Source organism: Trichosurus vulpecula, chromosome 2, assembly GCF_011100635.1.
Source record: "Trichosurus vulpecula isolate mTriVul1 chromosome 2, mTriVul1.pri, whole genome shotgun sequence".
NCBI classification, from domain to species: Eukaryota; Metazoa; Chordata; class Mammalia; order Diprotodontia; family Phalangeridae; genus Trichosurus; species Trichosurus vulpecula.
In genome coordinates this window covers 139,236,453-139,253,135 of record NC_050574.1, presented here as the reverse complement: position 1 = coordinate 139,253,135, position 16,683 = coordinate 139,236,453, and the positions used below count along the sequence as shown (strand labels likewise).

General features: G+C 35.6%; 1 protein-coding gene across 1 annotated transcript in view; it reads left to right on the top strand.

The window, feature by feature from the left end:
* CUL5 (cullin 5) overlaps nt 1–16,683 on the top strand; it is an 81,846-nt gene that overhangs the window by 53,374 nt on the left and 11,789 nt on the right. Inside the window, exons 8-13 of the mRNA XM_036744572.1 lie at nt 1,104–1,197; nt 2,949–3,079; nt 3,337–3,444; nt 6,854–6,918; nt 14,253–14,385; nt 15,146–15,277. Coding sequence (XP_036600467.1) covers nt 1,104–1,197; nt 2,949–3,079; nt 3,337–3,444; nt 6,854–6,918; nt 14,253–14,385; nt 15,146–15,277 — 663 coding nt within the window. The remainder of the gene's footprint in view (nt 1–1,103; nt 1,198–2,948; nt 3,080–3,336; nt 3,445–6,853; nt 6,919–14,252; nt 14,386–15,145; nt 15,278–16,683) is intronic.

Sequence of the window (16,683 nt, the reverse complement as noted above, 5' to 3'; positions counted from 1 at the left end):
AGGTGGAGGTTGGAAGGGAGTGTATTCCAGACATGGACACAGATCATGTAGAATGGGGGGGAAATGTATATGGGAGACAGAAAGAAAACTAGGTTGGCAGGAATGTACAGTATATGAAAGGGAGTAATACACATTAGTTTAGAAAAGGTAGGCTGGAGCCAAATTGTGAAAGACTAATGCCAGCACAGCAGTTTATAATTCATTCTAGGGAGAGTAGAGAGCCAGTGCAAGTTATTCAGCAGGGGAGTGTTATGTTTACACTTTTGCTTTAGGAAGGTTATTATATCTGCATTTGAGAAGTCATATGTAGTTGGTCTCTTTCTGATTCCATCCATTCTATAATAATGTGATTCATCTTAGTTCAGACCCTTATTCTTTGCAAATGCCATATATCCTCTTCCACCCCATACCCTTTTAATCTATTCTACATGTTACTATCAATTAAGCCTTCTAGAGTACAGCTCAATAAAGAAAGCAGAACAAGAGTGTGATATGTAAAATGACAACAGTAATGTAAAAGATAATGCAAAAAAAATTGGTCAAACTATGAATTGTAATAAACAGTCTTTATCCTCAAGAACTGTTAAGAAAACAGTTTTCTCAGTAGAGATTGACCAAAAGTCCTTGAACCATATACATCTTAGCCACTTTCAGTAGTAGTACATAGGATAATTGTCTTATCCTATGATCAAAGACTGTCATTACTCGGGTTCTTAAGAAGAAGATCCTTTATCTCTTCTGTGTTTTAAGGGGTTGCTAATCAATCATCAAACATTTATTAGACATTTATTGTATACCAAGCCCTGTGCTAGGTACTGGGAATGCAAAGACAAAATCGAAACAATCCTTGCCCATGACATCCTTAAATTCTTTTGGAGGAAGCAACATGAACATAAAATAAACAAGGTAAATTTATGGGAAGGGGGAACCACATGATGAATTAGTATTAAAAATATATTTTGGAGATCCTATATTACAGGTAGGTAACCTCTGTTTTGAGCACATAAGTTTTTAACATTGTGGACAAACTAGTTTTAGTTTCTAAATTGAAACGTATGAGCTAAAAATCTTGAAATGAGTTAATTTAATTTCTAATGTTTCAGCTCATGGAATGCTGTGTAAATGCCCTAGTGACATCTTTTAAAGAGACAATTTTAGCAGAGTGCCAAGGCATGATAAAACGAAATGAAACTGAAAGTAAGTAAAATAAATAGTACATAACTTTGGTATCAAAAACAACTGTTTAGTATTCGATAGCCTTCAGTTATATCACTCTTAGTATTTAGATAAAGTACAAGTTAATGTGTTCTGTGCTTGAAGATTAGACCAGTGAAATACAAAGTTTTTTGTGAAATTTTTTTTTCTATTTGAAATATTATTAAATTGATGTCACTTTAGTAGCCTTTTAATTACTATTTGGAATATCTGATAAAGTTATTAGCCCATTTTAAAAGGTTGTTTTGCATTAAACATGGCCACTACAATTAAAAAAAGATTTTTTTATGCTTGGCTTACAGGATTCATCTTGTTGCTTTATAATCAGACCTTATGTATTTTAATAGTCCATTTTGTTTTAATTGAAGACCACTTCTGCAGAAAATGATACAAAAATGCATATACATATTCACAGCTGGTATGACATGGTTTCAAGAGCATTAAATTGTGCTCTAAATTTATAAATTTTTACTTTATAACTTTATGGGCTTAGACAACTAACAATGCTCTTATGGCTTCGTTGATTTTGCTGTCAATGAACATATTTGAGTATTATAAAAGATTTTTTTTATCCATGTGGATATTCTCTATACAAATATAAATCACAACTTTTCCAAACTTTGGTCAGTTTCTCTGTGCTAATAGATTTGAAATTATAAAACAAATTATGAGAGGTGGAGGCTAGTGTTAATTTTTTTCAGGATGGGAAAAGGGACTGAATCCAGTGTTGATTGATACATCATCTTCAACTTCTGGTCTTAAAGAATAAACTACAGCACTGAGAAGTTAAATGACATGCCCTAGGTCACTAAATGTGTCAGAAGTTGGGCTTGAACTGGAGTCTTCTGACTTCAAGGTCAGCTTTCTGTCCAGGAGGCCATGCTTACTTTCCTAAGCTGTGATGTTATTACTATATGATCTAATTTTCCAAAGGCATTTATTTACAATAAGGCCCTCTTTTCAAAACTATGGTTTTCATTATTAAAAGAAATAGTTTATATTATTTTCAAGAATACTTATATAAAACAGGATCTACCCAGAACTTATCATTTGCTGTCATCAAGGGATGTTTGAAGTTCAGTAGCTTAATATCATGCAGTGGAACCCCACTAGAAGCTATTAGACATGGAACAAGTGGAACAGTACTTGAGCACCATCCAAAGAGGAGTAGTGAAATTTATTAAGAAAAACTATATTATTAAAAAGGACTATACTATAAGGTTACGTATAAGCAGAAGGTGCTCCCAAAGTAAGAACCCAGAGAAAAGGATTATAGGGTGATACTCTTTTTCTTTTTTTTAATCTTTGAAACTTTTTGATAGGGGAGGGAATGTTAAAAATCATTGCATTTCTTCTCTGTAATGTAGAATAATTAACTATTGTTAGACTTGAAAGAAATTGGGATTACATGATTTTCATTCTTAATTGCTGGCTATACCTTTCACTTATTCACTTTACTAATCTTCAACATAAATTCGAATAACTTTTAGTTCCAAGAAAGAGATTAGGTTATTCAGATGTCAGTTCAGTATGTGATCACTTTTGAGGTATGAATTTTTTTCTTCGTTTTTATAATTGTTGGGAATGAACTGGGAAATTAAATCAGAACAGGTCCTGTCTACTGTAATAATTCCCAAACTCTTTATTTATGAGAGAAAATTTCAGGTAAGTTGATTTTTATTTTCTGGTAGGTGAGATGATTTTACTGGCATTTTTTTTTTTTGTCTTTTCAGAGTTACATTTAATGTTTTCATTGATGGACAAAGTTCCTAATGGAATAGAGCCAATGTTGAAAGATTTAGAGGAACACATAGTGAGTGCTGGCTTAGCAGATATGGTAGCAGCTGCTGAAACTATTACTACTGTAAGTTTTTTTCTGAAAAATATATCAGAAATAAATGCATGTCAAGATGAGAAAATAAAATGGCAAATACTTGACAATGTAATTGAAATAACATTTACAATGTAGTATCACATCAAGAAAATATTCTTACTGTTTTAGATATACAGTAATTCTATTTATGATATTTTCTGAGCACATTTGTGTAAGTTACATATTTGAATCAATTTCACCAATATAGCATTTTGCTTAACTTTTTTCCAAATGTGTTGTACTTGTAGGATTCTGAAAAATATGTTGAACAGTTGCTTACACTATTTAATAGATTTAGTAAACTTGTCAAAGAAGCATTTCAAGATGATCCACGATTTCTTACTGCAAGAGATAAGGTATGTGACCTTCACTGGGTTTTTGTTTTTTTTTACTAAAAATGTCACCATCACAGTTTACTTTCAGTCAAAAAATTTCCTTCATTAGACAATTAAAATCGTCAAATAAATGAGTGGTCTTATATAGCTAACTCATTTATCTTTACCATTGGAGGAGAGTGCCATTTATAATATAAGCATTGTTTATTTTTAGTTTTGTAATACATTTTGTTACCTGTATTTGATTATGTGTGTCTGTTATTTGGAAAGCCATTTGGTTCAAGAAAAAGGAGGTGTCTGTATCTTATTCTTCTGCTCAGAACTCCACCCTGCTTTACATACTGTTCTAAAGAGAATTAAAATCACTTCTGAGAGTAAAGCAAAATACTTTTCTAAATTGATTTATCCTCTTTGTAGGTCACATTCAGTGAACAAAATATTTATCAAATACTTACTATATAGCACATGTATTAACTAAGTTCTAGGTAGTAAAGAGGCATGTAAAGCATAATCCTTTCCCCAGAGGAGCTTCTAGTATAGATGAGGAAATGAGATATGGGAGAGAGAATTGCTTTTAAGAGGAACTCCTACAGGTTACAGGCCATATGAAGGAGTGAAAAATACACAGAGATAGTGAATAGTATTAATAAAGGGTTTTATCATCTACCTCTTTTTAGTTCTTCCAACAAAACAGTAGAATAATTTTTATAGAAAGCTAAAATATGAATGTACCATCTATGGAAAGAAGCTCTAAATACTTTAATTAAGTGATAACTTAATATTATACTAGTATTGGTGTCATTTTCTTCTTCTTCCATTCTCTTCCCTTCACTTCATCTCTAAATACTGTACTATGTAAAATGCATTCCTCTTATTTTGACTTAGCTCATATCAGGCCTCCATCTCAGTGCCCACTTTACTACTCTTGAGGGAACAACCACCTTATTGATGACAATGAAAGGTTTGGTACTTGTCTACTAAAGCCCATCCCTTTAATTCTTTACCTCATTTAGCCACATTTTTAAACTGCACCTATAAAGAGAAGTTAAAACTAGTTAGACCACTGCCTCGTCATTCAATTATATTTGAATGATAGGTGTAGGTCCTAGCAGAGCCTAGCACAATCAGAGTAATCTAGAACTTGCTTTAACATACTTGCATTCAAGTTTTGAATACCCTAATATAAATTAGTGCCATGAGTGTAGGATTTTGGATTTCTATTAATTTTCTGGAGTGATATAATGTGGAAAATTGTATGCTTCTGTCTTTGCTTTGACCTGTAAAATTCCATTCTGCCAATTTGATTAAAGTCCTTTTTGCCTTCATCTTCTTTGAGCATTTTGTTGCGGTTAGCTAAGCTACCCTTTCTCGAGTTCCTTTCTTTCCTTAGCTTCTGTGACTCTGTACTCTAATGTTTTTACTATTTTTTTAACCAACTCATTTTCTTTCTTAGCTTCTTTTCCTCTTTCCACTCCTTACAAATGGGTAGAGTTCTGTCCTTGCTCTCTTTTTCTACATTTTCTCCTTTGCTTGTACCAACCTTTCTTGTTTCATTTTCCCAGTTGCCTAAGTGTCTTACTGGTACTTCAAATTCACAGATTCAGAAATGAAGTCATCTCTTTGCCTAATTTTTATTTCCTGCAATGGTACTACCATCCTCCCAATCTCCTAGGATTTTAATTTTTGGAACCATTTTTCAGTGTCCTGTGTTTCTAATCCCACTCAACTAATTAGTACCCAGGTCATAACTGTTTCTGATTGTGCAGTCTCTTGCACATTTCTCCCCTTCTTTCCATTCCTACTACTACCACCCTAGTTTAGAAATTCATCTCTCTTCATTATACTAGTTTATTGTTCTTTTAACCACTTCACTGGTCTTTCTGCCTCCAAGATGTCTTCTTTGAGTCCATCCTTCCAGCCTTAGATCGTATTTTCCTTCATATATTCCATGTTCTAACTAAGCTGGATTTATTTTCTCCTTCCCATTCTTGTCCTGCCTTCTCCCATTTCATTATTTTTATTTATACTATCATCTCTGCCTAGAAGGCATTGCCATTTATGACCATGCTAGCTTGAATGTGGCCTATTCTGTTGATTCTCAGAAGCACAGTCAGATTGGGTCTAGTTGGAAATTTGGTGCATTGCCTGGGAAAATTAGTAATAGAGTCCTAGAAAGGCAGTAAACTATAGGGGAAAGAGTGCCTTGCACAAACTAGGTATTTAATGCATTTGTTAAGTTGAGAGAGCACTGAGTGTCGAATCACACCACCTGAGTTTGAATGCCTTCTTGTCTTACTCCCTATTTGTATATCTCTGGGCAAATCAGTTAATTTTTCTGGGACTTAAGCCAACTTAGCTTAAATATTTCCTATTTGAAAATTGCTTTTGAAATATGAGAAAACATGCTACAATTTTTCCTTTACCTTGGTCACTAACTTTATACCACTTTTCTTTAATAACCATAAGCTGTGCCATTTTTCTGTTCCCAGGGTATGTTACCGAATTGTCGAATCAAACTTAAGTGACCCTTAAGCACCTGGCCTTGCAACTGTCTATTTTTTTCCCCTTCAGATATTCTCATTCTGTTATGATGGGCGTCCTGATTACCTCCATATATTATGTTCTTTTCCTTCCTTTTATTGACATAAATAGCATTCACAGTACTGGGGCAGCTTTGCATAATCTGTCTCGCAAATTGACTAGTTTTTATGATAAAAACTTAGAGCAGTATGACTTGCCAACCAGAAAAATGGTCTTTATTCCATGACAGTTCCCTGTCTCTGAACTCTATGATCCTATGATCACTGTCATTTGAAGTTTTTCCTTCAAAGCCCAGTTGAGGTGCCATCTCTTCTGTTTAGCCTTTTCTGACCCCCTCGGCTATAGAAAGTCTTTCCTTCTTCATATTTCTCATAGCATTTTAATTGGACCCCTCCTTTGTGCTTTTCACACTCTTCCTTATGTTGGACAGCAAGGTGGTTTGGAACTTGGAGTCGGGAAGACCTGAATTCAAATCCAACCTCAAAGACATACTAGCTGTAGGATACTGGACAAGTCACATAATTTCTCTGTGTTTGAGTCTTCTCATCTATAAAAAATAATAGCATTCACCTCCCTGGGTTTTGAGGACCAAATGAGTTAACATATGTAAATCATTTTTAAACCTTAAAGTGCTATAGAAATGCAAACCATTATTTTAAATGATGGTGATGATGATGTAGTAATTGTAGTCTTTCCTTGGTTATTAGATTATAAGCGCCTTAACGTCTGTGTAATACTCATTTTTGTATGTCCCTGGCACCTGACACAGTGCCTTATACATAATAAACACTTAGTAAATGCTTATTGAATGCTAACAGAAAATTCCTGATTTCATATGTGTATTTTAAATGCTAAAAAGTTTTGACATCTCATTTTAAATTATTTCTAGGCATACAAAGCAGTTGTGAATGATGCTACAATTTTTAAACTTGAATTACCATTAAAGCAGAAAGGGTAAGGAAATATTCATTTTTAAATGAAAAAAATGGTCAAATTTGTTTTTTGAAACTTAACCATATTTTAGATGTTCAGAGCATCATACTAACCCTCATTATATTTGTTTTGTGTAGCTTACCTAGAAATACGCTACATTAGCTTATTTAAAATCTGTTCATTATCTTTTTTATTTTTTTTTCATTTTTTAGATGAGGGGAAAGTACTTGTTTGTTGAACTTTCCCTTTAGATTATCTCTTCTCCCAAGAAAAAAATTATTAGAATAAACAAGAGAAATTGTTGTTAAGTTTTTGGACGTTGTTTCTTTGCTGCATTTGTTCCTTATGTGTGTCCACATGTGAAAACAAAACTGTTCACAAATGTCATCCCATCTGCAAATCAACAAACTGAATCTGTGCAATCTCTAACTTAAGTAAAAGTGTATTCGCATTTTTAAGGATTTCTCATTTCGGTGTCAATGAGCAATTAAATTAATAAAATGCTTTTTTAATTCAGGGAAAATATTTACATGACTTGATATTTTAAAATTTTTACTTGCAAAATAAAACCAAACCCTGAATTCCTCTTTCTCTGAGCTTAAGCAAGTCCAGTCTATTTATTTGCAGGTGGAAGACCTCAACATTGAGGCCATAAAAAATGGAGCACTTTTCACATGTAAGATGAAGTTAGTACAGATATTTTATTAAGCTTATGATACAGAGATAATTGGGTTTTTTTTTTCTTTATACTTCAACTTTCAACTCCTCCCTTCCCTTCCCCCAAGAAATCAGGAAATAATTTATATAGTAGGGTATTATGGTTTTTTTTAATATCACATATATTTTCCATTATCTGATTCTACATATATGGTAAACCTCAGTGACTTGGCTTAATTGTTTTGAGGGAAGGCCAGCATGAATAAGTGAAGTCAATATTACAGAAATTTTAAAAATGTGGTAAGCTTTGTACTTAACTTCTGATTCTACACTTAGACAAACTCCCTTGGGTCTGCCTTAATGCACAGAAGATAATGCAGGTTAAGGCCAAGCTTTCCCTTCTAGGTCACCTTCCATCTACCCTGTATACTATATGCACTTGTTTATTTACATGGGACTGTTTTTGCCATTCTTTGTATCCTTAGCACTTAATTTACAGCCTGGCACATAGTAAGTACTTAAAAAGTGCTGATTGATAGATGGATTCCAGATCTTCAGTAGCTATACAAATACAACGTCTGAGGGAGTGCTGCTATTCCTAATTCTTGGGCTCTGGGTCCTGAGTTGTCCCAACCAGAATTTGAGGTGCAGTGGTGGGTAGCCTAGGTGGTTTGACCCTCCTGGCATGTGCCACCCTTCTCATCTCTCCCTTATTTGCATTACTGCTTCAGTCAGGCTAGTTTAGATGTGATAAATTTATGGATTACAGTATTTTTTCCACTTCCTTTCTTTGTCCTTTAAATAGCTATCACAATATCAAATATCTCTGATTATGTTAACTCTTTAAATGAAGGAACATATTTATTTTAACTCTTTATAACAAATTAATTGCATAATTCCATGCATCAGTTTTTGACATTTTTGTTATTGCTAGCTTTGGGGCTTAAATGTGGTTGAGTTCTAGCTAGGAGTTCCATAAGGCTACTAGTAGGTATTTAACTGACAGTCTTGCGATTGTCACAACTACAGACCATCTTTCAATAATGGGCCAATCAACTACAAAAACTTCAGAGATTGGAGCCTCGGGGGAATTGGGGGAACTTCCTTTACCTCTGAAATAGGATATGGAATAAAAGAAAAATAATGGAGGAAAACAGCTGCCATCATCTCTTTTTTTTTCTCTTAAAATCAAGATTTAGCTAAAGAATTACACTGTGGACCTTTGTTTAGAGTGGATCTAAGGGTGTGTGCAGCGTGCTACTGCTGCAGTACTTTGCCTGGGCTTGCTTTCCTTGATTTAAACATTAGGAAGCTGTGATTGTAACTTGGGGGAAAAATTAGTTTTGTAGGATGGCCATCCATGTGTTTTCTGGAGGTATTTTTCATTTAGCAAATTTTTAGAAATATGTTAAAGCATTCTGAAATATACAAAGATGCAAAAGACACTGTTCTTATTCTTAAGAAGGCTTATGCCCCAGTAGGAGAAAATGAAGGGGTTGTACCATATGGTCTCTGAGATGCTTTTCAGCTCTAAAATCCTATATTCCTAAGACACATACACAAAAAAGTACATTAGAAGGTAGTAGATAATAAGTGCCATGTTAATGATACAAACAGAGTGGTAAAAGACACAGGAATCCTGCAGTGGGTGAGAGGTTAGAGGATACAGTCTCATTATTTTCTCCTAGATACTTTCTCATCTCTAGGTTTTCATGACATTGCAGTAGTCCCTTGAGCCTGCCACCTCAACTACCCTGTTGCATTTGCTCCACATATCCAGTCTGTTGCTGTCTTGTTTCTGTCTTCACAACATCACTCTTAATCATCCCCCTGTTTCCACTCACATAACCAGCATCCTAATTTGAACTATCATCATAGCACACCTAGACTTTCGTAATAGCCTTCTAACCAGGCTCCCTACAACAAGTCTCTCCAGTTCATCCTCTGCTCAGTTGCCAAAGTGATATATCTAAATTGTAGGTCTAACCTTGTTATAATATTGCCAAGTGAAGTCTATGGCCTTCAAACACTATTAACTTTGTAGAGATGCCCAGGAAGGTAAGAAATGAGAAAAAGCCGTTGAATTTGCCAATTTAAAAATTTTTTTTAAATTTATTTTTAGTTTTCAACATTCATTTCCACAAGATTTTAAGTTACAAATTTTCTACAAACCCTCCCCCCACCACCCCAAGATGGCATATATTTTGCTTGCCCCTTTCCCCAGTCTGCCCTTCCTTCTATCACCCCACTCCCCACCTTGTTCCCTTTGCCCTTACTTTCTTGTAGGACAGGATGGATTTCTATACCCCATTGCCTGTATATCTTATTTCCCAGTTGCATGAAAAAACAGGTTTTTTTAACATTTGTTTTTAAAACTTTGATTTCCAAATTCTCTCCCTTCCTCCCTCCCCACCCACTGTCCTTGAGAAGGCAAGCAATTCAATATAGGTTATACATGTATCATTATGCAAAAAACTTCCATAATAGTCATGTTGTAAAAGACTAACTATATTTCCCTCCATCCTGTCCTGACCCCCTTTATTCAGTTTTCTCCTTTGACCCTGTCCCTTTTCAAAATTGTTTGCTTTTGACTACCTCCTCCCCCAATCTGCCCTCGCTTCTATCATCCCCCCCCTCTTATCCCTGTCCCCCCTACTTTCCTGTAGGGTAAGATACCCAATTGAGTGTGTATATGTACATATTCCCTTCAACTACCCTAATACTGAGAAAGGTCTCATGAGGTACGAATATCATCTTTTCATGTAGGAATGTAAACAAAATAGTTCAACATCAAGTCCCTTATGATTTCTCTTTCCTGTTTACGTTTTCATGCTTCTCTTGATTCTTATATTTGAAAGTCAGATTTTCTGTTCAGCTCTGGTTTTTTCATCAAGAATGCTTGAAAGTCCTCTATTTCATTGAAAGTCCATATTTTGCCCTGAAATATTATACTCAGTTTTGCTGGAAAGGTGATTCTTGGGTTTTTTTTAATTTATTTTTTATTTTTAGTTTACAACACTCAGTTCCACAAGTTTTGGGGTTCCAAATTTTCTCTCTCTCTCCCACTCCTCCCCCCAACCCACCAAGAGTGCATGTAATCCATTGTAGGTTCTACATATACCTTCACATTGAACTTATTTACATAATAGTCTAGTTGTAATGAAGAATTATAATCAATGGGATGAATCATGAGAAAGGAGAAATGAAACCGAAAAAAAGGAAAAAAAGAGAGAGAGAGCAAATAGTTTGCCGCAATCTGCATTCAGACTCCATAATTATTTCTCTGGATGTGCATACCTTTTTCCATTGTGAACTTTTGGAGCTGTCTTTGAACTTTGCATTGATGAAAGGAGTCAAGTCTATCAAAGTTAGCCCTTACAGATACTGTGTGTCTGTAATTGTGTATAATGATCTCCTGGTTCTGCTCCCCTCACTCAGCATCAGTTCATATAAGTCTTTCCAGGTTTTTCTGAAGTCTGCCTGCTCATCATTTCTTATAGCACAATAGTGTTCCATCCCCAATTGATGGGCTTCCCCTTGATTTCCAATTCTTTGCCACCACAAAAAGAGCTGCTATAATTATTTTGTACATATGGGTTCCTTTCCCACTTTTATGATCTCTTTGGGATATAGCCCTAGAAGTGGTATTGCTGGGTCAAAGGGTATGCACATTTTTATAGCCCTTTGGGCGTAGTTCCAAATTGCTCTCCAGAATGGCTGGATCAGTTCATAACTCTACCAATGATGTAATAATGTTTCAGTTTTCCCACATCCTCTCCAGCATTTATCATTTTCCTGTTTTGTCACGTTAGCCAATCTGACAGGAGAGATGTGTTACCTCTTAAAAAAGAGTTTTTTTATTTGCATTTCTCTAATCAATAGTGATTTAAAGCATTTTTTCATGTGCCTATAGATAGGTGATTCTTGGTTTTAATCCTAGCCCCTTTGACCTCCGGAATATCATATTCCAATCCCTTTGATCCCTTAATGTAGAAGCTGCTAGATCTTGTGTTATCCTGACTGTGTTTCTACAGTACTCAAATTGTTTTCTTTCTGGCTGCTTGCAATATTTTCTCCTTTACCTGGGAACTCTGGATTTTGGCTACAGTATTCCTAGGAGTTTTCTTTTTGGGATCTTTTTCAAAAGGCGATTGGTGGATTTTTTCAATTTCTATGTGACTCTCTGGTTCTAGAATATCAGGACAGTTTTCCTTGATAATTTCTTGAAAGATGATATCTAGACTCTTTCTGATCCTGGCTTTCAGGTAATCCAGTAATTTTTAAATAATCTCTCCTGGATCTATTCTCCAGGTAATTGTCTTTTCCAATAAGATATTTCATATTGTCTTCCATTTTTTCATTCTTTTGGTTCTATTTTATAATTTCTTGATTTCTCATAAAGTCCCTAGCTTCCAGTTGCTCCATTCTAATTTTTAAGGTAGTATTTTCTTCAGTGGTCTTTTGGACCTCCTTTTCCATTTGACTAATTCTGCCTTTTAAGGCATTCTCATTGGCTTTTTGCAGCTCTTTTGCCATTTGGTCTAGTCTATTTTTAAGCTTTATTTTCTTCAGTATTTTTTGGGGGGGCTGTTTAACAAGTTTAACAAGTTTTAGGGAGGGTTTAACAAGCTGTTGACTCATTTTTCATGATTTTCTTGCATCACTCTCATTTCTCTTCCCAGTTTTTCCTCTACTTCTCTTACTTGCTTTCCAAATCTTTTTGAGCTCTTCCATGGCCTGAGACCAATTAATATTTTTCTTGAAGGCTTTTAATGTAGGATTTTTGACTTTGTTGACTTCTTCTGGCTGTATGTTTTGATCTTCTTTGTCACCAAAGTAAGATTCTATAGTCTGAATCCTTTTACACTTCTAGCTCATTTTCCCAGCCAATTACTTGATTTTTGAGCTCTTTGTCAGGGTATGGCTGTTTTCAGAGCTACTTCTATTCTGAGGTGGTCTGATGCTCCTCTCCCAGCCTGTACTCTGGTCTGTGAGTGCAAGCACTCCTTTCTGCTGTGTAACTACCAGGATGACTCCACAAGCTCTGCCACCCCAGTGCTCCTCCTCCCCCCAGGACAGCCAACTAGGACTGTGACCCAGATCCAAGCAGGGCAAAGCAAGAGAAAAACCTGCCTCAGTGCCATCAAAGTGATCCCTGCACTCCTGCTCTGATCAGCTGCTTGATTCCCCCCACTGTCTGGGCCTGGAGCTCTGGAAGCAGCTGCAGCTACCTCTGCTGCCTGGGAGCCGGACCATGCCCTTCTCTCACCTGGGTCCAACAGCTTTCCCACTGACCTGCTCCATTGTCTTTGGCCTTTGTGAGTTGAGAAGTCTGGAAACTGCCACGGCTGCCAGTGATTCAGTGCTTTAGGCCTGCTCTGCCCGGTCTACTGCGGCCTGGTCTGTCCTGGTGGGGCCTGTGCTGGGCTGGGCTGTGCTCTGCTCCCAGCACAGCGCGGTAGACCCTTCCCAGAGACCATCCAGGCCATCTTGGGCTGGAGACTTGTTTCACTCTTTCATTTCGTGGGTTCTGTAGCTCCAGAATTTGTTTAGAGTCATTTTTTAACAGGTGTTTTGAGGGATTTGGGGGAGATCTCAAGCGAGTTGCTGTTTTCATGTTGCCATCTTGGCTCTGCCCCCCAAGAAATTATTATTTTAGTATTAAGGAGACTTATACACTAGAGAAAACCACTACATTACTTGGAGTTTGGTTGTTTTGACAGCAAACAAAAGCAGAGTGGCCTTCTAGCTGCTTACCTTGTTGACAAAGGGCATTTTAACATAGGGCATTGTGCTATTCATTTAATGTATACTGGCTCTTTTTGCACCTGGCTTGTAATCAAGCAGCAGTAGAAGAGATGTCAAAGATTGTACAGGATTATATTACAAGAGGCTTGCTTGGTGCAAGACATATTAGTACATCTATTATCTTCTCTGGGCAGGGGGAGGGAGTAGGAGGGAGAGAATTTGGAATTCAGAATGCAAAAAGAAAAGAATATCCAAAATAAATAATAAATTGAAATGTTTTTTAAAATGCTTATTAAATTGAATTGCATGCAAATTATATAGAGAATAATTAATATGGGACTCAAAAGAGAGAGATGACTTAGGCTGGGCCAACTGAAGAAGAATTTACAAAGGAGATAGGCTTTGAACTGATCTCGAAGGCTGGGTAAGATTTAAAGTAGTAAAAATTGAGATGTTGGCGATCCAGGCATGTCAACAGAAGTGAGAACACAGCATCAAAAGTATGCTAGGGCCAATAAATTTGACTGAAGTTGAGGATTCACATAGAAAGTAGTTGGAGGTAAGAGAGATACCTGTTTGTGGAGGATGTGGAGTACAAAACTTTGTAATTTAGACTTGATCTTTCAGGAAATTGAGAATTAATGGACTTTTTTTATCAAGAAGTTACATGATAAAAGCTATATTTTAAGAAGATAGGTAGAGTAGTAATACACAGAATGGTTTAGAGGTGGTAAAGACTAGAGCTTAGGAGACTGTTGGAATGATTTGGGCATAATGTGTGATAGGAATCTGAACTTGGATAATGGCATTTGGGTGTAGAAAAAAGGAATGGGTACTTCCTAGGGAGGAGTTGTACAACATAAGAACTTAGTGTGTAAAAGACTGGTTGCCGGAAGTATATTCAGAAATGGTAAATGCAGTTTAATGGATTGCCTGTGTTTTACTTTTAGGGTTGGATTAAAAACACAACCTGAATCAAAATGCCCTGAACTTCTTGCCAATTACTGTGACATGTTGCTAAGAAAAACACCACTAAGCAAAAAACTAACCTCTGAAGAAATTGAAGCCAAACTTAAGGAAGTGGTATGTGAATTTTTTTATATTGTGATCATTTATTTAAATGTCCTTGTTTTGATTTTGGTTTTTCTCTGATAACATCCATAAAGATTTTAAGTGTAATTAATATAAGATCTTTAGTGTCAATGTAAGGTTATCAGTTTTTCACTTGAAGCAATTTTACCCAAAGGCAACTTTGAGAATGCACATCACCATGTTGCTTTCTTCTTATTTTACTTTTGTAAAACTTCTTTGTAAAGAATAAGATGGAGCCCAGGTGCTGGGGAGCACATTCTGACTGAATTTCATAAGATCCCCAAATGATCAGCCAAAGAGCTGTACAAAAAGAGCTGCTCTATCAGCCTCATCATTGTAGCTACCAGAATTAAACAGAAAGAGAAAAAAGAATAGAAACAGGAAAGAAAATAGGAGCGAAAACTGTCATAAAGGCACCGTAGAGACAGGTAGGAAGACAGGAAAAAAGGAAAATGGAGAGAAGTGAGGGCGAGCTGTTCTTCTTCAGCTGAAAAATTAATCAGTTGTCTTGAGAATTCTAAGAGTCTTCTTTTTACGTAAGGAATGCAATAGGGTAGTTTGTCTCCATCCCAAAATAACTTGGCCAACATTTTAAACAAAAAACCAGGAGTCCTACCAGGATTAATTACCCTTTGAAATAAACTACTTACATAGAAGGGGTCTTCTCCTACTGCATGGTTGTATATGTGGGGTGAGACAGGGGTCAGCACCTAAGCAGGCAAGAAACTAAATGGTTTTGTTTCCCATGCAGCTCTTGGTACTTAAGTATGTACAAAACAAAGATGTTTTTATGAGATATCACAAAGCTCACTTAACACGGCGTCTAATATTGGATATTTCTGCTGACAGCGAAATTGAAGAGAATATGGTAGAATGGCTAAGAGTAAGTAACTCTAATGTTTTTATATGATTTTTCAGTTCCTTATTTCTCAATTTAGAATATGATAGGCACTTTATAGAGTGTTTTTAGAAGTTGGTAGATTTGATTAATTTTCTAAACCTTATGAGCTGCCTTCTTTGGGGAAGGGGCAAGAAAGAGATTTTATAAAATTCCAGACCTATAAATTAATAAATTAATTGGCTTTTAAAAAATAGCTTTTATGAATCTGTAAAGTTGCCTTTATAATTATTGACATTTAAATGATGCTTTCAGTAATCTAAAAGAAAAAAATAACCTCTCTTTCCTCTGCTTTGTTTCTTTTATTTCACCCCACCCAGCTAGAAGGTTAGTGCTGATAGTTGTTTGTGCCTTCCCCTTAAAAGTTACCTTCACTTTCAAAGTTACCTTTTCTCCTCTGAATTTTTCTTATATACATTGGTGCACATATGTTGTTTGCACTACAATATAAGCTCCTTGAAGGCAAATGTTTTTTTTGCTTCTCTCTCTCTCTTTTTTTTTTTTTTTTGCTTTTTTCTAATCCTTCAGATATCACAGGCATTGACACATAGTATTCAGCTTAAATAAATGCTTGTTGATTAATTGATTCATTGGATGACTTCATACAGAGAGCCTACTGCAGGATCCCTTGATGCTTTGTGAGGGAGTTTTTAGTTTTAAAGAATTCTGAGTGCTTAGAGTTGTAAGTGTCCTTAGAGGTTATCAAGTTCAATTCTCTTAGTTTACAGATGAAAAAACTGAGACCTAGAGAGGTCAGGCTGTTTCTCCAAGGTCAGATAAGTAATATAAATGGCATAGCTAAATTCATGGCATTGCTGAGATTTGAACTCAAGTTTCTGATTCCAAGTTCCTGGTCTTCTAATTCTACAATGAACAATATCTGTGATATTAAGAGAATAAAATGGAAAAATCGTTATGAACTAATATAGCATAAAGTAATCAGAAGCCAAAGAACAGTATAGGTGATTATTACAACAATGAAAATTGAGCATCAATCTCTAAAAGGAAGTTAAAACATTGAATAATTTTTTTTAAATGGTGAAGGTTCTAGAAAACAAAAAATGAAAGATATCTCCTCCCAATGAAGAGATTACTAGGAGAGAATTGTTTTATGTATTGCTAGATGTGGTCATTGTATTTCATTGTTTTTGGTTAATTGGCTTTCTTTATCACAAGAGAATATTCATTCATTTTTGAGAACCTTTCTATTCCTCTTTGGTGGAGACTTTGAAATGACTCTATGTGTTGTTTTCTCCTACTAGAATGTTAGCTCCTGTAATAACAATTTAGATTTGAAGATCTTTCCTACCCATTAATAGGCCATGTGACCTGCTTATGTTACAGGAAGCATAAGTCACATGTGGTGGGAGGAGCATGCTGAGAGGAAAAGG